Below are 22,751 nucleotides of genomic sequence, written 5' to 3'. Positions count from 1 at the left end.
ACCCAAAACTCGAAAACTGAAAATTTGGTTTATTGGACCTTTTCAAAAAAAAACTCCAGATATGTTTTCGTAAAATTGGCAACACTGTTTAAAAGATCCCATTGCGAGCAATGGAACCGCGAGGTTGTTCATTCGTTAAGTAAAGTAAAAAGCCAACATTACAAATAGATTGAAATTTATAATATTGAATGAAAATTAAATACAGTAACTTTTTTCAGTAAATCTAGCGATTTTCAAAACAGAATTCGCTTCGACTTCTTCGAAATTAATATGGCGTATGAAAAAAAAAATTTAATGGATAATTACCAAACTAATAAGGACGAAGAATAGCGCAAAACAGTTTCATCCTTTAATTGGACATAAAAAAGCACCAAAATTGTTTTAATTTAAACGAAAGAATAACAGCAAAACCGGAAATCCAAGAAACTATTACACTTTGGTAATGGTGAAAATTGCTTTTCTGTTTCTATTTAGGGTTATCAGTTCCCACAAGTTCCAATTTTAAAATCAGTTTCGGACCAGAATCAACAACTTTTAGCTCAGAAGTAGCGTTTTGAAACAGTCCATGAGAGCAGTTGAGCCTGGCGCAATCAAGATTGGAAGACGAAATGACACACAAAACAATGCGCGCTTGAGTCGTCCACGGCTCAACGAGAACATAATCTTCCCACTTCGCTCGAGCAAGAACCCGGCGAAAGGGATCGTTTATTGTTGTCAAGAAATAGTACAATATCAGAAGCCTAATAGAGTCGTACACTGCAGGCTGAAATTGGTTTCACCAGTACGCACGCGTGCGCTGCTAAAAATAGGAATTTGTAATAAATGATATCCTATCTACTAAACAGCACCCGCAAAAAAAAAATGTACAAAAAAGTGTAACTTTGCCCATCCCAATGTACAAATACAGAAAAAAAAACTGAGTAAAATCTACACAGACACTACACATCTAGATGAGAGTCCTCCACAATCCGGTGAGTACCTCCGATAGCCGTTGCTCGCCTTATTGTCAGTAACGGCCACGCCTGGAACTTGGTTCCGCTAAGCGACCGCCGCCACGATTCAAAAAAAATCTTTGTTTTGTATCTTTCAGTCCTTTTGGTTGCCACCACGCTCGCTCTCTACCAGCAGCTCGCGAGAGCGTTCCCGACTCAGTCCTGCAGCGTTTTGCGCCGCAACTTCTGGATGCCGGCCTGCACGTACTTGACCACGTTGTACAGCGAACTGTGCAGCGTCATCGGACCGTTCTCGTGGTCCAGATCAATGAAGAAATCTACGGGAAATCGGAAATTAGGTTCTGCCAATCAACATATCAGTCGACTCCGTCGACGTACCTGTATGGTTGCCCCGTATCACCAGGTTGTCCGCCTGTTCCCACAGATCCTGACAGTTTAGCAGGTGGTTAAACAGGGTTGCCTGCTTTTGAAACGCCATGTGAACCTGAGAGAATGAAAACGCGCAATTTTAGATAACGTTCAAAGTTACTATTCGAGAGAGAAAACTTACATGCACCGGCATCAGCAGGCACGGCGACGGGGAAGAACTTATCGACGAACCCGGAATCGGACCGGTTTGACCTGAGCAGTAGCCGGAGCTCTGAAAAGAATAAAACTATTAACATCTTGCACATAAGCTTAAGCTAGCCGGCAACTCTTACCTGCGACCCCACCGAGGTGGGCGACAGCGGCGACGGCGTGTTCCCGTTGACCATGTCCGCCGACACCGTGGTGTTCGGCTTCTGGTTGTACTCGGCGATGATGCGCTGCACCTCCTTGATGTCGTGCCGGCGCATCTTGTACAGCTTCAGGTAGATCAACGACTGGCACCGCAAGCTGAGGAAAAAGAGAATGTAGATATTATTTTAATTTCCATGATGCCTTAGCGTTATTGCTTGGAAGGCAAGCCAACCACTTAAAAAAACAATATACAGTAGTTGTTCGGTAACTGGGCTGAGAACGTAGCCCAGTCACCGAATGTTGCTCGTTAACTGAGCTGAACAAAAAATAACGAGGGGACCACCGATGCATAATATTTTCCAGATGAAATATAAAAATAATTTATTTACAATGCTTACTTTTCATATTTCTTTAATCGTAACTTGAAATTAAACAAAAGTTTGAAAAAAGTTTTTTTATTTATTGAATATGATTTTTGCATCCATTAACCCCTCGGTCATTTTTGTTTGTTTTGTGTTTTTTGACGTTTGGCTGCTTTTTAACTGGGCTACGGCCCAGTTATCGAGCGCCCAATTAAAAAGCAGCCCAGTTAAACAACGCCCAGTTACCGAAAAACTACTGTATTGTTAATATATTACAGCATATAACTCCGTATTAACAAAATTGCGCAGATACCAGAATAATAAAAAAACACAATTTTTCCATCAGAGTAAAACTTTAACACAGTTGCTGTGTAATTTTATTTCAGTGTGTACTGCAATACAATGTACAGGGTGACACCTCAAATCCCATTTTAAAATTTCCGACTTTTGCAGAAAGCTCAAATAATGATTTCAAACAAAAAGCTCTCTATAAGAAGAAAAACGTCAAAAACCCAAAACAAACCGAAATGACCGAGGGGTTACTGGATGCAAAAGCATATTCAATAATAAAAAAAAAAACTTTTTTCAAATTTTTATGTAATTTCAAGTCACAATTAGAGAAATATGAAAAGAAAGCATTGTAAATAAATGTGAGTAAAATTTATTTTATATTTTATTTGCAAAATATTATGCATCGGTAATCCCCTAGTTATTTTTCGTTCAGCCCAGTTTGCGAGCAGCATTCGGTGACTGCGCTACGTTCTCAGCCCAGTTACCGAACAAGTACTGTATTTGAAATTACTTAATGAATTTATTTAAACAATTAAAAATATTTACAAAAAAAAACCATTGTCAAACTCAAGTTGGAATCTGTTTTCAAATATTCAATACATGTTACAAAATGAAACAGAATCATAACTCCAAGCTGGGCATTAGGCTCTATATTTATTTTTGTTTTTCAATAAGGCCGTTGCAAATAGTTAATGTCCCTCGACTCTGATCAAAGCCGGAGGGGGGAGGTGGGAGGGGGGGGGGACAAAAAAATAAAAAAGTTGAAAATTGAAATTATAGGCCACGGTGTCAACATTTGAATGAAAAAAAGCGTACACCTATCCAGTTGTTTTGCAATCATTGATTTCCAAAATTTCTAAGTACTGACGAAAATTTTATTTTTGCGAGAAAACAAGTTTTTGCGGTGCTGTACATTGTAATTTCGTAAAAGTTCCAAATATTTTTAAACGAGTCCAAACATGTTAAATATGATTATCAATGCAGAAAAAGGCAATTTTGATTGTTCTCAGTTGATTAGACCTCTATTTCCATTGAAATTTTGATATTTTTTTTTTTGAAAAAAATATAGTTTTGCCCCCTAATTTTTCGGACCAATTTTGAAGGGGGGGCGACATAAACATTTTTCGGACCAATTTTGAAGGGGGGCGACATAAACTTTGAAAAATATTTGCAACGGCCTAACTTTACACAGCTAAAAAAGTAGTAATCCAGCTGCGTGTAAAAGCTCACCAGTATACACCCAAAGGAAAAATATATCTCATAATCTGCAACATTGGATTTGCTGCAAAAAATGTCATATTTTATAATATTTTTTGCAGCAAGCCCGTAGATCATTTTTGCCCGCGTGTAAAAATTTCAGCGATCTGCAGTTCTCACCAACACATATAAAGCTGGCCCGTCCCCGAGCAACACTCCAAAGAGAAGCATATGTTGGTGCTCTTTCACTCACTTTTCATCAATCGTCCATGGCGCGGTGGTAGCGTGTCGGATCCATAACCAAGAAGTTGGTGGTTCAATCCTCGTTCTGCTAAGTGTTTTTTTTTGTGAAATACAACCAAAAAGCCGTCGGTAATGTCGATAATTGTCGGTAACGGGCAAAAATGTCATACTCCTATATCGCAAAAAATGCATGAGGACAGATTTCATGCAGATTCTGATATACTTTCATGCCGCCATGCATCACAATCATGCGACTGCCAGTTGGGTGTAGGGACGTGGCGTTACATCGTGCTACCATCTGGTTTTTTTAAGTGCAAGAGTGGAAAAGTGCTGAGTCATCGTCTAAAAATAGACGGCGTCCTATCTCGCCCAGCAAAATGAAGTCGGTAAAGTAGTCGGTTTCGATGTATAGGGAGATAGGGAGATGGCGTCGCTATTTTTAGATTACGTTTTCCACTTTTTCTCATCGAAACCGACTACTTCATCGACCTAATTTTGCTGGGCGAGATAGGACGGAGTAGAGCGGTGCTTGTGGGACGCGCAGTTCTGTTCGAGTCTGTTCGCTGTTCGAGTGCAGAGTGCATAATTGGCAAAGGGAGCGCGTGGTCGTAAAAAATATTCGGAGTGAAAAGTGATTTTTTTGTGTGTGCCTTTTGTTTCGTATTTTTACCGTGTATTGTGTGCTGCGAGGAGAAAATTACCCTCTGAAAATGCAGCGTCATCAGTGCATAATTGGCAAAGGGAGCGCGTGGTCGTAAAAAATATGCGGAGTGAAAAGTGATTTCTTTTGTGATTTTCAAAGCCCTTCCTATATCATCGTTGATCGGAAGGCACGGCGTCGGGTGGATTGTGTTTAAATTTTTCGAATAAGGTTTATTTTTTTTGCGGTGAAAAAGCCAATTTTATATAATGAACGAAAGACGCACTGACAATTTGGATCGTTGAGTTAATAGTGGAGCAACATAACTGTGTGTGAGTGATTTTGTGTGTTAACCAGAAAGACCTTCCCATAGCATCGTTGCTCGAAAGGCTCGCCGACGGGTCTGTTATGAAAGTCCTCCCCATAGCGTCGTAGCTCGGGAGGCATCGAAAAGCCAATACCTTATCCTACTAACCAAAAAAAAAATTAATCACGTGATGCTTGAAGGAGATGCTGTGGATTCAACGGTCTCAAGCGGTATCAACAAGTATATAGCGAAAAACTATGTGCTTGATGAGTCTGCAACTTCAACTATCGGACTAACATTCCTCCCTTTTGTTGAACTGCAGGCTTCTTGGGAGGGCGCCGGTATTGACTAATAAAGTCGGGGTCTTCAGGGGTTAAACAGTGAACGGATGGTTGGCTCCCACTGATCATTTTTGATTCATTGTTTAACTTCAGCTGATCTGTCAATAACGGAGTAGCAGCTCATTGGCAGTCAACCATGCTCATGCTCATGCTCATGCTAATTTTGCTGGGCGAGATAGGACGCCGTCTATTTTTAGACGATGACTCAGCACTTTTACACTCTTGCGCTTAAAAAAAACCAGGTGGCAGCACGATGTAACGCCACATCCCTATGGGAAACCTACTTGACCGAAATGTCATGCTCATATATGCGTTTATCCAAACAGCTTTACATCGGTCTGATGGCCGTGTGGGCTAAGGCGCCTGTCCTTACTATTGGTGCTGGGTTTGAATCCCGTCGGATGCAACTTTTTTTGTGTGTTTGCAAAAAATGTACATGCAGTGCGCCATATTATGTGTTTATTTTGACGAAGGTGATGTGCATGCTTTTGCATGCGATTTTACCATCGGATTTTTTGCTGTGTACCTCTTGTTGATAAACAAAAATTAATACAGATCATTTGATTCATAAAAAATATTATGAAAATCTGTGTCAACTGCATCCCATATTTATTAAGATAGATTCCATACTAATCTAATCTAATCAGACCCTAGCGCAGCCAATCTTTCGAAGGGATCCTGGAGAGTGCCTTAGGTTAGATAACGCCTAGCACTCTTCTTGTCACAACACTGTTGTTAACATTTGTAGTGAGCCATTGTTATTAAGATAGATTCCATAATTAAATAAATTGAAATAGTGAAAAGAACCTTAAATTTTAAGTCAGTTACCAAAGCAGAATTGAATGAATTTATTTTGAAAATTGTACAACATTTTTCAAAATTATTCAATATTAAAAATTAATTTTCAAACAAGTATACTTGGAATTCCCGACTTTTGTCGAATGTTTGACTTTTTACAGATGTTCGACTTTTTCCCGACTTGAGTGGCCACCCTTATATTATAAACCCTTAAAATAACCTGTACAGATCATATTTTTATTTAAATATACATTTTTTTTTCATTTTCAGAAGATATGTTACATATGTTGCACGAAAATTGTTAATTGTCTTATTCATTTTTAGTTCTTATAATAGAATACCTACTCTAAAACATCCGATAATGTATTATCTTAAGTTTTTTAAATTTCCCAAAACATCCAAACATTTTGAAAAAAAAATAGTTTCTGTTAAACTGAAAAATTGTTTCTTATAACATTGTACTTCGATAATTTTTTCAACGTATCTACTAAGAAAAATATAGTAAAATTCTTTGAAATTTAAACGGATTTAAGTTAACATTGTGTACAGATAACTTAAGCGATTCAAAAAGAATCAATTCGATAAACTTTTATTTTTTTAGAAAAGTCATTTTGAAGCCAAAAATTCTAAATTAAAAAAATGCAACCGCTAAATTTTTGATCTTCTGCTGTTTTTTTTTTTCAAAGGAGCCATGCTAATTTAATTTTATAATATTTTTTGCAGCAAGCCCGTAGATCATTTTTGCCCGCGTGTAAAAATTTCAGCGATCTGCAGTTCTCACCAACACATATAAAGCTGGCCCGTCCCCGAGCAACACTCCAAAGAGAAGCATATGTTGGTGCTCTTTCACTCACTTTTCATCAATCGTCCATGGCGCGGTGGTAGCGTGTCGGATCCATAACCAAGAAGTTGGTGGTTCAATCCTCGTTCTGCTAAGTGTTTTTTTTTGTGAAATACAACCAAAAAGCCGTCGGTAATGTCGATAATTGTCGGTAACGGGCAAAAATGTCATACTCCTATATCGCAAAAAATGCATGAGGACAGATTTCATGCAGATTCTGATATACTTTCATGCCGCCATGCATCACAATCATGCGACTGCCAGTTGGGTGTAGGGACGTGGCTTACTTTTATTTTTTTAGAAAAGTCATTTTGAAGCCAAAAATTCTAAATTAAAAAAATGCAACCGCTAAATTTTTGATCTTCTGCTGTTTTTTTTTTCAAAGGAGCCATGCTAATTTAATTTTTTTAAAAGGGTACCGTCAACCGGGGTGACATTGATAGGATTTCAATTTATTTTTCAAACATGTATTACAAATTATTTTTATTGTTACCAAAACCAAGTTCCAAAAATAATTCTAATACTAAGGAAATATCTGTAAAGGGACCATCCACAAACCACGTGAACACTTTTTTGGAAATATCAAAAATTTGAGGAAGGTGGGCTTACTATCAGTTGCAAGTGTTTGCGCCCAGCAGTGGAGATGCCCTAAGGAAGCGATTCTCAACCTTCTTCTAGACTGGTATTGCGCGTATTCCCGAAAAGGACACGCGGCATACCGGCCTCGAAACGACGCGCCGCACTTTCGGCAAATGCGAGCTGTCAAATCCCATACTGTGCGGTTTGTTTTTGTTGATCTTCTTCTTTGAATTGCATGGCATTGTTGCCGGGAATGTTTTTTATTGCACCAAAAGGGCAGAAATTCACTGGCAACAGTGTCTGCGGCACATTCTGAAATGCCGCGCGGCGTGTATCTTCCAGAGAAACGGACAATACCCCCTGCCATGTAAATCAAGTAGGCCCGGTACCTCCGTTGGAATGGCTGCATTGAAAACCTACCTCAATATCGCCACCTTGCTGTGAATATTCCCCTGCACAGTGAGATGCTGCTGCTGGCTACGAAACTTTGACGAGATGTACCTACAAACAAAACAGTGAAATTAGTTTCAGCCCTTCCACAAACCCCTCAGAGCACCAAAAACCCTTACTTGATCAAACTGAGCGTGTCCTTGTACATCGTGAACGCGGCCTTCTCGGTGATCGGATCGCGCTCCATCGTGTCGCCGGTCAGCAGGAAAAACAGCACCGCCTCCAGGTACAGCATCGCCTGGGCCAGGTGGTCGCCCTCGCGGTCCGCCGCGTGCTTGAGCCGCTTTGCCTCCGACAGGTACCGATTCTGGTCGCGCACCTCCAGCTCGTCCTCGTTCGAGCGCTCAAAGTACGACACGTGGATCTTCTTGATGATGGTTTGGGTGGTGGGAGCGGCCCCGGCTGTCGTTGTCGCGGATTCCGTCGGTTCCGACAGTTGCTGCTTGGTGCTGTTTGAGGTGATGGTGTTGGTGTTGGTGGTCGAGGCAGGTGGTAGATGTCCTTGGGTATTTTGTTGGTCCACGCCGCCTAACCGGTCGTGATTGGTCGGGGGCATTTGGTCAAGGGATTCAGTCTGGAAGAATGAAAGAAGAGGGTTAGCCGACTTATTCTACGCGCTGTCTGACAAAAGTTTGAGTGAGTGGCCGTTGCTAACTCTCGCCATGCTTAGACGAATGCTTGCGTGCTTGATGAATCGCTAGTGAGATGAACCGTATGAACCCTTCGGCGCACCATGCATCACACACACAATGAATAGATGTGAATGGAGTAATGTAATATTCTAGGCAAATACCTAACGCTCTCTCTCTCAATTTCAATCTTTCTCTCTTCTTTCTGGGGGAAGACTCTTCAACGTTATCAAACTACACACGAAATTCAGCGCGCGCAAATTATCAACGTCTTCCGGATCCGTACGCCCCACCGCCGTTCCAGGAACCTGCCACCGACGACGACGACGACACCTGGCCGCCCGCCGACGACGCCTGTCGCTTCTCGTACAAGTTTTTAAAGTACTCGGCTTTCTGTTTGTATACCCGGACCATTTCTCGCGCGTACTGCAGCTCTTTGCGCAGGTGGCGCACCTCGTCGTCCCAGCCGCGGTCCGACGTTTGCACGGAAACGGTCCGAGGTGGCAGTCGGATGTGGTTGCGTTCCACCACCCTGGAACTGCTGCCGGAGGAGCTGCTGGAGCCACTTCGAAAGAAGGAGGAGGAAGAGGGTGGTGCTGGTGCTGATACTGGTGCTGGTGGTGTAATCTACAATTATAGAAATAAAGGGCGTGTGCAATTTCCAATGTGCTGAGAGAGCAAGGGCCTGCTGGAGGCAGCGTGTAACGACACAGGTGTGTTGTGGGAACCGGTGGAACCGAATTTTGAATTGCGAGTTATCCCGAATGTGATGTCAAACCGTGAGCAGGGATTAGTTACGATTGAGCCCAACTTGTTTGAAACATGATTGATTTTGAAAAATTAGAAACAACCCTGTTATTGTGTTGAAGCTGTGGATGATGAATTGTACCTATTTACTAACTTAACAAACTTGTGGATTATATGTCTGAAACCCAACTCAAAACTGGAAAATGGAAGGAGGTTAGTGGTAATAATGATGTGATTTTGTTATGCCAAAATTAGAAATGAAAAAATGCAGCAATTTAACATCAATCCAGCAGAACCTCAAAATTTATCAGGGCAGTATTGTAAATGAGATCTATTCGTTTATCTCGTAATTGCCAGCAAAAGCATTCTCTTTCTATCGTTGAAGATTATTCTGTTTTCTCAATAAAACGTTAAACTGCTTTGGCAAATTAAATGTTGTGGCGACTTTCGAGGCTACGCTCTTAAGAGAGGAGATGACTGTGAATGTAGGAATGAGAGAGAAAAAGAGAATTTCACACGGGAGTGTGTAAACACGAGATAGAGACTGGAAACTCTTGGTTCTGACAATCTCGCGATGGAAAGAAGGGCAGTGAATAATGGGGGATGAGATTTCGGGCATGATAATCATTTTTGTAGTTGCTGGTAACTGAAAGTTAGACATTTTTAGAACCCTGAGTAAAAAGAGATGAGATATGCATTTTTTAAGCTTTCCTCACATTATAATACACCGGATATAAAATAACTCGAAAAAATAACTACCACTACCTGGTAAGGCCTCCTAGACCCATCTTCAGCATACAAATCTACTCAGAATCAAATTATGAGCAAATTTTAGGTGTTCTCTGATTAAAAAATTGCTAGGGGGACATCGATGCAATATATTTTTTAACGTACAATAAAAACAACAGTAACTCAAAGGTGTTTCCAGAGGTTGAAATTGTAGGTATACCTAACAAATGAATTTTCATTTTGGCATTCACTAACCATCCATAAGCTACGTGGACACTTTTTTGGAAATCTATAGTCGTGTTTGGAATTTATTATAAGAGACGAATTTTATTCATTTGTAGAGCATGATACCAAACTAGAACAAATGTTTAGGAAACATAGCATTATTTAAGACATTGAAAAGCACTCCCAAGACATTGGATCGCCTACAAGTCATTTTTTTATTTGATACTTTACCTTTGAACATCGACGATCCTTTCTTTCTTACACAAAAAAAAACATTCACAATTGAAAGACATAATTTAAATCTAACGAAAATATAACCTAGAAAACGTAATCTTAAACTTATCGCACCGTACCGAGAGTGTTTATGTGAGTGTCTGTGTGGATTGTCTTTGTATGCAGCACATGTGATGTTCATGAGATACCCTCTCTTACAAGCAAGCACCTGGCCTGGATCAAAGCACGCAGCACCCGTGGAAAGCAAAAGCCACCCCATTGTTTTCCTGAACAACGACAACAACAACAACAAAAAAGCCCAAACAAGCCTACCTGTGCGTTACTGGCGGTGGCGGCACCTGCTGCTGCAGCACTGCCACCGCTTTTGTCCTTTTTCCGGCGTTTCTCCTTGTGCGAGCTACTGCTCGAACTGGAGGTTCGCTTCCGTCTGCTGCTGCTGTTGGTGTTGCTTGTGTCAGCGCTTTGCGCCGACTGCGACGGACCGTTGGTCAGCTTGGAGAGCGCCGCTGGCGAAAGTTTGCTATCCTCGCCGTCCAGGTACTCCTGCTTGATGAGGCCCTCGTGCTTGATGTTGAGCGCTTTGCCGTACTTTTCCTCCTTGAGGGGGTAGTTGGGGGTGGTGGTGCCGTACTGGAGCTTTTCGCTTTTGGCAGGTAACTTTTCGTCGTACGTGAGATGTTGCTTGGCGGAGGAGACTGAGGAGGATTGCTTCTGGGCCGAACCGGACCCGGAGGAAAGTGACGAGGTGGAGGTGTTGTGATTGCTGTTGTGATGTAGATGAGGTGGTATCGAGGGGGAGGACGTTTCTCGGAAGTCCCGCGAGCTTCGTTCCCGTGACAGGTGTTCGCTCGCGTTGCTGTTGATGGAGTTGCTCCGATGGCGGCCGTTCTCGAGCAGGAGGGCCGAATCACCGGCCAGCAGTTGTTTGGGGTCGAGCCCCTCGGTCAGTCTGTAGTTGGTGGTGGTGGTTGCTGGCACATCCACCCGTCGACGTTCGTCGCAATAGGCAATGGAGTTGCGCCGCGTCTTCAGCTCGTACGGGCTGGTGCTCTTTTTGTCGAGCGGAGGCACTGCGTTGGGCACTGTAGCTTTCGTTGGCCTTGGCCAGCTTGGCACCTGCCGGCGGCTGTGGAGGAACCTTCAGCAGTCGACTCAGTTCGATGCGACACATCAGGGAGATGTTGGTTAAGGCAGTTCTGGCGGGAGATAAAAGCACTTTTTCCACGATCGACGGTGCGGTATGTGGGGGGAGGTGGAGACGTTAGGCTGGCATTCCGATCGGTCGCTGGCACGTTCAGGTGATGCTGGGATTTAGAATTTGGCGTGGTATTCACCGTTGTCTGAATGGAGGAAGCCTTCGTGTGATGCACCTCCTCGATAACGACCTGACCCTTGCCTTTGCCCTTGCCACCCTTGCCGCCCTTGGCACCACCCTCAGCGGCCTTGATGGAGAACAGCTTGCGCAGGGTGTCCTTCTTGTTTTTATCACTTTTGATTTTGTTGATCTTCTTCTCCCTCTTGACACCTCCGTCGCTGGCACTTCCGGAATCACTAGCCGACCCGTTCCGATGGTCGTCATCGTCATCGTCGTCGTCTTCGTCGTCATCGTCCCGATCGGACCGATCGTCTTCGTCGATAGAAACCGAGGACGCGGTGGAGATTTTGCGTGGCAGCACCTTCGACACCGACGATGGCTGGCTGTTGGTGCCACTGGAAAGTGGAGCAAAAGGCGGTGACATCAGCGGTGGCGGCGTCCTCCGGTTCAAGATCCTGCAAAAAGAAGAGGGTTAGTTTAATTCTATTAAGGTGAAACTGGACGTCGGCCATTAAAAAACTTCAATACACTTAAATCAATTTTGAATTTATAATAATTAAAATTTTATTATTTTAAGCTAGACAAATTGTTTGCTTAAGGCTTATTTACAATCTGCTAAACAGAGAACTACAGTTGTTGTTCGGTAACTGGGCGTTGTTTAACTGGGCTGCTTTTGAACTGGCCGCTCGATAACTGGGCCGTAGACCAGTTAAAAAGCAGACAAACGTCAAAAAACCAAAACAAACCAAAATGACCGAGGGGTTAATGGATGCAAAAATCATATTCAATAAATAAAAAAAACTTTTTTGCAATTCCGTCGTGAAACTACTTACTTTTCCTGTCATTCTTGAACGACGAAATAGCCTACTTTTCTGTACCAAAAATAACAGAATCGAATAGCAACACTTTTCAAAATAAATGTTGAAAAGTTCTACTTTTCAGCACTTGTTTCGAAAAGTAACACTTTTCAAAATTGTTTTGATTTAAACGATTTATTGTCAAAATACATGAAAATTTGACTAAAAATTTCACTCATGTGTGTTTTTTGGAATTGCAAAAAATTTTGTATGGAACTCGTTGCAAAACTTGATTTTTTCAGCACTCTTCGTATTTATCCAACTCGGTGAACCTCGTTGGATAAATGTACGACTCGTGCTGAAAAAATCCTCTTTTTGCAACTTGTTGCATAATAGTAGTTAGTAGTAGTAGTAAATAGTTTCACGGCGGAATTGCAAAAACTACTATTTTCAAACTTTTGTTTAAATTCAAGTTACAATAAAGAAATATGAAAAGTAAGCATTGTAAATAAATTTGAGTAACTTTTATTTTTATAATTCATTTGGAGAATATTATGCATCGGTGGTCCCCTCGTTATTTTTTGTTCAGCCCAGCAACATTCGGTGACTGGGCTACGTTCTCAGCCCAGTTACCGAACAACTACTGTATCTAAATACGGCGTTGTTCTTAAAACAGGTTCCAAAAACGCGAAATACGTATTTTCGTGATTATAAACTACTGCCAGAGTATTTTTTTTACAATTTGATGGCTAACATTATATTTAATTTTTTTTAAATAATTGATAAATAAATGAGACTGCTTTACAAAAATCGAGTCGTGGAATCAATACGGCGAACCTTCCCGTATCCCCTTAAATTCGATCTTATTGTCATTATCCCCTTAAATTCGATCTTATTTTCATAAGATGCGACAAAAATACCGCCAAAGTTTTTTTTTTGCAAAATGCCAACCGAGAACCAGCACTATAGAGCGAAATTTCATTATTAATATTGAAGCAACTCGCACAAAAAATAAGATTTTTCAATTTACTAAAGCAACTAAAACATGGTTCATCCATACAAGCTCCTTACAATTGTCCGACCGATTTGCTGTCTTCGGCAAATTAAGTTCCAAATAACGTTTCACTGGCCAAGCCTACTACATAAAGTTAACCGCGAAGAATATTCGTTGAAACTAATCACGTGTGCTCACAAAAATGTGAATTCAGTTTTGACTTTGTCTTGACTCTTTCAAATTATAATGCAAAATAGCATTTCTGGTCATTGAAAAAAAAAAACTTCAGAAGTTCATCCAAATAATACTAATACTCTCAGAAAACTTTTAAATCGCCAATTAAATTTTTCAAACTTACTCTTCATTGCTATCCGACGACAGCTGGTCCACCTCGGAGGCGGGCGCTTTCGGCGTTCCCTTTTTGGACTTTTGCGAACTCTTGGCCGGTTTGTCGTCCAGCTCGCTGTTGGCCACATTGCTGTCGCGTGCGTTCTCCGAGTCCGAGTCGTCCGTCGTCGTGAGCATCTCCCGGCTGATGGTGGGTTTCGTGGGGGCACGGGCGGGCCTTTTCCGCGAGCCTGTCTGCTTTTTGGCGGGCGTCGTTGGTCCGTCCTTTTTGCTGGGCGTTGAGGCAACAGTTTTGCTTGAGGAAACGGAGAGTCTCCGCTTGCTGGCACTGCTGGTGACCGAGTCCGCGTCCGATTGCCTTGTGCTGGAAGAGCCCTTGATGGAACCTGCCGCCGGTGGGTTCTTCCGGGGACGCCCCCGACCTTTGGTGATTTTGTCCTTTTCGAAAGATGAAAAGCCGGCATCGTCACTGCTGCTGGACGCGTCCCGGTCGCGGTCCTTGAGTGTCTTCCGCTTTCGTTTCACTTTCTGGCCGGATCGTGACAGGGTGGTACTGCCCGCACTGACCAGCCCCGCTCCTCCGCTGGGCTCCACATTATTGTCGTCAATGTCGGAAATGCCCGACAGTGGTTGAATGTTTCGCAGCTCCTTGGCTTTGAGCAGCGCCCGACTGACCTCGTCCGATTCGATGCTATCCATCTGATCGTTGGAGTCCTTTTCGGCGGGCTTCCTCGGGACTTTTCACCAGCCCGGGCAGGTGTTCGAGATCATGTTTGGTGAAATCTTCCGTGCAGCCACCGTTCAGACCGGGAAGTGCTGAACTGGGCGTGGTCGTTGGAATTCCTGCGGCACTCGGAGAGGACGTGCTGTTCTCGCTGGGGAAAGGTTCCTGCTTGACGGCAAACGCGTTCTCGTTGTTACTGCTACTGTTGGAAAGGTGGTCATCCTCCATGGTCGGCGGTTCATTTTTAATGATCGTCGCCGTCGCCGTTGTCGGCGGTGACCCAGGCATCAGCGGTGAGTTGGAATTTTCGTTCATGTTATGGTTCGACCCAACCGAACCGGGATTGTTGGCCGACTGCGAGTGACTGCTGCTCGTCTCGTTCAGCACCGGAGGCGGCAGAAAGTTCATCAGACTCCAGTTCATTAGCCGCTGCGGTGGACTTCCGGACGCCGTCGGTTCACTGCCGCCACTACCGGGTCCACCCGAGCCACCACCACCGCCGGTGCTGCCGGACAGACTGCTGCCGATGCCACTACTGCTCCCGCTGGCACCGAGTCCGCCCGCACCACCGGCCTTGTGCCCAATGTTGGAGTCCTCGCTGGACGATTCGCCCGCGCTTTCATTCGATGAGGTATCACTGGAGTTGCGTTTATTCTTACTGGAGTCACCGCCGTCGCTGTCCGACCCGTGCGCGTCATCCTCCAGCGGACTAAAAAGGAAAAGCGGGAATTTGTCAGAGATGGTGAATTTCCTTATTTCAAGCTTAAAACAAACTTACCCGATAGGTTTGAGCATAGAAGGAATTGAGTCCACTGCAGACCAGCGTCCAAACATCATTTGAAGCGAAAAAGAGGATGGAAAAAGAGTGGAATCGATTAGCAAACGCGACGCCATCAATTATGGATCAAAAGTCAACGGGAAACTTTTCCCCGTTGCGCTCGCACGCAACAATGTAGGTAAGAGACTACTCACGTGGCGTCTTGAACGACGACGGTGGCCGCATCGTGGGCGCCGGTGCGTACTTGTGCTTCGGTACGCCCGGATTGTTAAGGCAGAATTTGTTGTCCGGCTCCTTGCGCGGCGTCGCGCCAATCTCCGTCAGCGGCGTGCCCACGCTGAACATGGTCTTGATCTCGCTCAGGATGCGCTCCGTCTTCATCGGCGTCAGCATGCTATCACTTGTGGTACTCTGCGAAGAGATTGAAAGCCAGCGTTAGTGTGTTTGGTGAGGTGACGACGGTGATGTGTGTACACTGAAAAACTTGGCATTCCAAAATTAGGACAAATACAACACATGCAGAGCGCGATGGAAATTATAAAACAGTTGGGATGCAAAGTTCTGTCATTAGGTGGATAGATCGGTAGAACGGAAAGTACTGTGTCTGTGTGGGTATGTAGCAAGCAAAAAACATCGAAAACTAACTACTCTAGGGGGCAATTTTGCGTTTGACACCTGAGGAGGCAGACGTCCGTTTGGCAGCTGCGAGGGTAACTTATCACCGGCGGTTCCGCTCGTCCGGACGCCGTTCATCAGGGAGTTTTTTGAGTGCACCTGGAACGAAAAAAAGAAACGAAAGATTAGGTTTTCATCTTCGAAAAAAGTTGCGAATTGGCGAGATACGCAACCGCGCGACTAGACGCGAACTCTTTCCGCGTAACGCGAGCAAACTGTGTCGAGCTAATCGCTCGACTTAACCAGACCCATCTCTGACGGTGACGGCAGCAACAAACCGCAAAGAGGAGCCGTTTTCGCTTTCAACTCCACTTGGACTGTTGCTGAAGAAGACACACGACACGTCTAATTACATCATTAGCGGCGAGCGGCTCTTATGGGGGTGTGTCTGAGGGGTTGAAGCGCAATGTTTGCAATTTTTAGATACAATTTACTCAATTTTTTAAACGTCCTTCGAAAACAGCTCAATTTAACACCGTGAGAATCAATCCAGTGACAGCCGCCGGCCCGCGTCAATCGTCACCGGAGACCCTAATAAGGAATCAATTTAGCAGGACCACCCACCGGGCACAATGGGCCAATCAACAACCACTTGCTGGCCGGGAGATAAAATTAGAAAGCATTTTATCAGAGACAGGGGGCTCACCCGGCCCGTCGTCACTATATATAGTGTAGTGTGCCTCACAATGGTGGAGGCCGAAAAAAAAGCAAAAGGTCGGAAAAATCAGAGCAATTCTCTGGGAAGATGGAACACGATTGAGATTGGTTTACTTATTTATTGTGTATTTATTTACCATTAAATAAACACTTTTCAATAGTTCTAGAATAGTTTATATTGAAACATATTGTACATACCAAAAAAAAAAGACATAAAAACATGGATTTTAATTACGACTCCACATGATTTTAATATTGCCCCTTATATGATTGATATCAGGGGGTGAATAGAGGGGCTCAAAAGCGGAGCGGTCGCCAGAAGCAGCAAGTATTGCAATCGATCATTAGGGAAATTATTGTAAAAAGCCAAATCAAACTTCACACTGAATCAAACACTAGAAAAAAAATACGCACAACAGGTTTCTAAACAAATTATTTAAGTACAAAAAAGTCACGCTTTTCCTTGAACCACCTACTTTTTTGATGTACACAAAGTGGGATCATTCGAAAATAACGTTACGCGTTCTTTCTTTTCACCCCCCAGATTGATATGTTAAAAAAAAGATTTTTGAAGTATTACAATTATGTCATTAATTTCAACTGAACTTTTACTGGAATTCCCGTTTTATTTTCGTTTCACAACTAAGTTTTTACAAGAATTCTTTTTTTACTTTTACAGCGATGTTTTGGAAAGTGATTTTAATAAACAAGCACAATGACATCACTTTCGAACAACTACGTGAACTTCACTTTACTACCCAAGTAACATTTAAGGCTTTATTGTAGCCGTCACAACCGCTATAAAACCAATCAGCCAAAACCAACATTAGATCCACTTAGTCGTAACAGCCTCCCCAGAACCCCGAAACTATTGGCACTACGCCCCCCGGGGCATGGCCTTCCTCTAACGTGGGATTTCTGCTCCAGCGCCTCTGACGAGACAGGAGAAACCGGGACCGACGTTTTACTTCACCATCCGATAGAAGCTCAGTGGATAAGGCGGGAATCGAACCCGCGTCTCATAGCATCATCGGGATCGGCAGCCGAAGCCGCTACCCCTGCGCCACGAGACCCAGAACCCCGATGAACCCAAAAAGAACCTCCGCAAAAACATTGTCCCGGCCTATTCGTGAAACCTTCAAAGGAGTACAAGGCGTTACAACTGAATCTTAACAAACTCCTCAAAGCTTTGATAAAACCTTTGTTAAAACCTAGTCAGGAGTTGTGGCAAATGACATTTCATACGTCTTCAAACGTCTTATGCCAAACAAGTTTTATTCTGGCAAAAAAATAAGTCTATGTCTTGCCCAATGATAAAATGAAGATGGTTTACAAAAATTAAGATTATGAAATAAATTATATTGAAGGTAATCAAATAATGTGAGAGCTTATTTCTCGCATTAGGTGGCCCAATTTCAGCTGCGGTTAAAATTTAATAGATGAATGTGAGGGAGATAGAGCTTAAAAACGTTACTTAATCCACCTTTAGGTGATTGGCGCCTTCCTTGCATTTAAAGGGTGCTATCCAAAATGCAAAAAGTGCGTAAATAACACTTAAGTGCTTATAACTTTTGATAGGGTTGTCAGATCTTCATTTTTTTTTGAAGCGTTGGAAAGCTCTTTGGAATACCTATCCAAGGAAAGGTCGCATGAGAGATCCGGACAACGTTCTCATCAAAATATCTGAGATCCGGCCTCCAAAAAGCATATAAATAACACTTAAGTGCTTATAACTTTTGACAGATTTGCCAGATCTTCAATGTCTTGGACGCGTTGGAAAGGTCTTTTAAATACCTTTCTGAAAATGTATAGCATGATGGGGTTTCTTACAAAAACCACCCTTTTTACAATCTTCCGGACTTTTGTTAAAATATTTTTTTTAGCATAACTTTTGAAGTACTTAACTAAACTGCATAATTTTTAATAGCGACTTACGGGACCCCAAGACGGATCGAATGACGCAAAAACGGACAAAATCGGTTCAGCCAATGTCGAGATAATCAAGTGACAATTTTTTTATCAACATCCCACCACACACACAGACATTTGCTCAGAATTTTATTCTGAGTCGATAGGTATACATGAAGGTGGATCTAGGAGGTCTAATTGAGAAGTTCGTTTTTGAGTGATTTTATAGCCTTTCCTCAGTAACGTGAGGAAGGCAAAAATCAACTTTATGAAAAAATAATTCTTCTGAAATTCAAGTTTTTCATGACAATGATATTTTATTTCAATTAATTGAAGAATATGATCAAATTATTTTTGAACTTCTATGGCTATGCTAATTATGAAAGAAATTCAGCATAAATGTGTGTATGGATCCAATTTTAATAACATTTATTGCTTTTTCTTTTTTTCAGCCAAGATGGCGTCAATCACATTCAATCAGACCACGCATTTAGCGCCATGTTTATGCACTACTAGTTGACCGCGATAAATGCTTTTTTAGGAGCTTATGGTTTTAAGTAAGCATTTTGCATGCCTAATGGCACGAGACAGCTAAAACCCCCTTGGTTTTGAAGAAACATGCGATAAAACCATTGGGTTTTCGAGACTCTCTTAAAACTGTCAAACCTCATTAAACATTATTTTGCTTTTATTGTCACGCGGTTTTATAATCGAGGCATAAAACCTTGTTAGAACCTATTAATCAGCACTTGCATATTGGTTGCGGTAAATGCCTAAATAAAACTATTAAGCGATCAAGATGCTAACATAAAACCTCAATAATACTAGGCGGTGGCTTGTTGGTTTAAAAATGTTGCTTGGGGTATTCATAACTTTAAAGGGATCGTCCTTAAACCACATTCTAAACAATATTCCGCCACACTGAAATTAGTCATTGGAAGCAGCACCAGTATTAAGGCTCTGGAAGGCATCATTCCCGATCGGCCATTTGGCGGCCATGTTTGTTTAAGAAAAAAATATTCAAATCGTGATTCAGAATGCTTCAATCAAACAATGGTTTTCTTTGTGTTGTTTGTAGAAGTATTTTACATATAGTGATTATATTTTCATATCAATTTACTATTTCTGGACCCTGAATTTAGAACCATCCTTGACAGTAATTGTCCCAAAAGTGAAGGACACCATCTACTACCTTAATCAAGACTTATATACTTTCTCATAATTTCGCTGCCGGCTAGCGGATATTGGATTGGAAGCACACACAGCAATTAATTTCAAAAATCATACAATGGAAAAAGAAGCATTTGCCAGAGAACTGATAACCATCATGACACGGCCGGTCGAGGAGGAAGCCGAGTTTGACGAAGAATCTCGTGACCGTAAAGTGACGACAACGCCGACGAAGATAATGAGCTGCCTCTTTGGAGAAAAAGGACACCGGCTTTGTCTTGCTCGCTCTCCCTCTGGAATAGACGACTTCACCAAAGGACCAATTTAGCTGGTCTATTTTGAACCAAAGTCGAAATAGATAACCATCGGAGGGAAAAAAACATAACCGTGAGAATTTATTTTTGAGGAACCGAAAAATTTAACCCTTTGCCAATCGAGGATGTATTTTTCTTCCTTTTCGGAATCCCTAACTCACCCAGTTTGAAATTTTTATCACGTATAAACGGTGTTTTTCCGACCCGGCAAGAACACCCAAGTCCTTTCGCGGAAACTTTATGTTCCGCAACCCCAAACCTTCCGCTCCCGCGCTGATCTGTTTCGATAGAGCGGTGGGCATCGTCCTATCGGGACGGTTCTTTTGGGGATGGGTGGGTGGCTTCGAATTTGACCTGAATTCGGATGGAGGATCCCCCGGAACGACGACGACGCAAAAGACAAAGAGGAAGGATAAAAATAAATTTCATCTTGATTTTTATCATGTTCTCCACCCCCTCTTCAATAAATTTTGAAGTTTTATCAAATTTTTTTTTGCGGCGTTTTGGTGGCGAACCTAACGGAAGGATAGAGCAGCAGCAGGAAAAAAAGAAGGGAAATCCAGAAAGATGTGATTAACCTTGCTTCCTTTGAAATGGGGCTCGGTTCGGCCTTCTCCCAACAAGGCAATATAATTCAATCAGTAGCGGCTTGTCAAGGTCGCTTATCGAGGGATCGAACGGCGGAGATGGGTTATTTTGGGACCGGTACACCTGTGGCAGGTTGGGTCAATCATTTATTTTAAATATTATTCATCAATTCTAAATTGTTATACCGTCGAAAGAGTTAAGTAATGCATTAGTTTTCAGATTTAGCCTCTGCAAGTCGTACTCACCTCATGCTTAGGAAACGATCCCGCCACCGATGACGACATCTGGTTGTGGTGCCGGCCACTACTACTGCTGCTGTTCCCCGAAGACGTCCGACCTGCGCCGTTGTACATCGGCCGGTTGTCCATTGGTTTGACGAAGTTGGCATTGCTGCTGCTGCTGCTGCCGGAACTTTTGCTATTACTATTACTACTGCTACTATTGCTATTGGTTTTTGGCGGAAGCGTTCGGATGTACTGCTGCTGCTGCTGCTGCGAAGACGACGACGACGTCGGTGGCAGTGTCAGCGAGCTGGCCATGCTGAGGCTATTTGGCATCGGCGAGGCAGGCATGCCGGACCGCGGGGTCCCGGGGTTCGCGATTCCCACCACCAGGTTGTGTCCCGACGAGTCGTACAGGTAGAGATTCTTGGCCATGTCATAGTTGCCGAGCTTGGCCACAATCTGCAGGTCCGTGTCCGATGGACTAAGCTGAAAGGGGAAAAGAACAGATGAGATTGAGGTTAGTTTGTTTAAGGTTAGGTTGCACAACAGTCATTGTTGGTTGAGTTGGCATTTAGTACAACAGTGACCTTAAATATCCAGTCGATCATTGCCAAACGCCATTCTTGGAACCGAAAAAAAGTGCTGAACTCGTCGAACCTAAAATCGCGCTTACCGCGTCCACTACTACAAACCGACCTGTTCACCACTACACTAACGTGCGCGGTGAATGAGCAAAAACCGCCGCCGCACTTGGCTCTCTTCTCGTGATCAATTAAAATTCAATCATCAACCGTGGAGAGGGCGCTCACCGCAGTCGCGCGCGCGGCCGGCAGTCGAAGTTTATTGTTATTATTTTTATATAACCAATAATCGCGCACCGTTCTCGAGGCGATTGACTCAACGACTGTGCAATCGGGGTTGAGAATCGATGCACCGCACTCGACTCGCCGGAACGGGGGGTCCACCGGAGGTGGGTCATGTGTGTAGAAAAGGTCTGATGAATTACAATTTTACAATCGGCGCTCTAACTCAACAGAAGAACATCCCGGCAAATTGATTGGCTGAGGATCGCAAGGTCTACAGCCTCGTTAAACCCCTCGGACAGACATCATTTATCTGCACACAAAAGTACTGACCAGCAAAAAAAAAAAAAAATACGGAGGAGTTTATCGTGTCGAGAGCTATATACCAATGCACCAAATGGTTCCAGTGCGGTTGGTACCTCGTCGCCGTCGACTGTGGCTCTCCAGTGGCACCTGCAGGCAGGCAACAGGTGCTAAATAAAAGGCACTCGACCTCGCGTCCTCCCCCTTTCCCGTGGATACAGTACACCATTGCCATACTTATATGAGTGGTAGCGCTCACACGTAGAGGTCAAACCGAAGTGCTACCCCACGTGTAGCAGCGCATGCAGATTGTACACACAGCTTAACAGAAGAGAGAGAGAGCGCGAGGATGGATGCAGGAAACTCGACGCGAATTCAACAACATTTCACGCCTTTCCTCTAAAGGGCTCAAGTGGCGGGCGAGAGGGCTTCACCTGGGCAGAGACCTGATACAGCCACGCCACCCTCGGGTCTAGGAGTGATTCCGCGAGGGTACTCGGGTTAAACGAGAGGAGCGCGCGAACAGCAGCGATAGCCGCGCGCCGTTTTGCTATTGAATAGTGTAATTTTGTCTGGATAACGGGTTGCGGGAAGCGTTGATTAGTGAACGGTTAATTGGTTATGGTTTTTTTCACAACTGCAATTAATTGGCTTGCTGCAATGGCTCGTCTATGAAAAATGCACCAAAACCATAGAAAAACTTTTTTTTTTTTGAATTCAGTGCAGTAGCCTTTGAGATGTTCCCTTCAATGTTCAATGCTTGGTTGACGAAAAAAAATTAAAATTATTTTTGAAGCACTTTAAAAAATATGTACCACCCTGTGGGGCAGAATGGGGCACCTTAGAAAACAAGCCAATTCGTCTAAT

General features: G+C 43.2%; 1 protein-coding gene across 1 annotated transcript in view; it reads right to left on the bottom strand.

Moving 5' to 3' along the window:
* Positions 1 to 631: 631 nt before the first annotated feature.
* LOC6031234 (AF4/FMR2 family member lilli) overlaps positions 632 to 22,751 on the bottom strand; it is a 128,241-nt gene continuing 106,121 nt past the window's right edge. Inside the window, 15 exon segments of the mRNA XM_038255548.1 lie at positions 632 to 1,270; positions 1,332 to 1,437; positions 1,504 to 1,593; positions 1,655 to 1,829; positions 7,693 to 7,773; positions 7,842 to 8,296; positions 10,599 to 11,339; positions 11,341 to 11,536; positions 11,538 to 12,056; positions 13,751 to 14,469; positions 14,471 to 15,173; positions 15,243 to 15,276; positions 15,437 to 15,653; positions 15,888 to 16,016; positions 20,800 to 21,264. Of these exon segments, the coding sequence (XP_038111476.1) occupies positions 1,149 to 1,270; positions 1,332 to 1,437; positions 1,504 to 1,593; positions 1,655 to 1,829; positions 7,693 to 7,773; positions 7,842 to 8,296; positions 10,599 to 11,339; positions 11,341 to 11,536; positions 11,538 to 12,056; positions 13,751 to 14,469; positions 14,471 to 15,173; positions 15,243 to 15,276; positions 15,437 to 15,653; positions 15,888 to 16,016; positions 20,800 to 21,264 (4,752 nt within the window). The 3' untranslated portion in view covers positions 632 to 1,148.

Source organism: Culex quinquefasciatus, chromosome 2 (assembly GCF_015732765.1).
Source record: "Culex quinquefasciatus strain JHB chromosome 2, VPISU_Cqui_1.0_pri_paternal, whole genome shotgun sequence".
Classification (NCBI taxonomy): Eukaryota; Metazoa; Arthropoda; class Insecta; order Diptera; family Culicidae; genus Culex; species Culex quinquefasciatus.
Note: the sequence above shows the minus strand (reverse complement) of the source record. Positions and strands in the feature narration are given on the sequence as shown.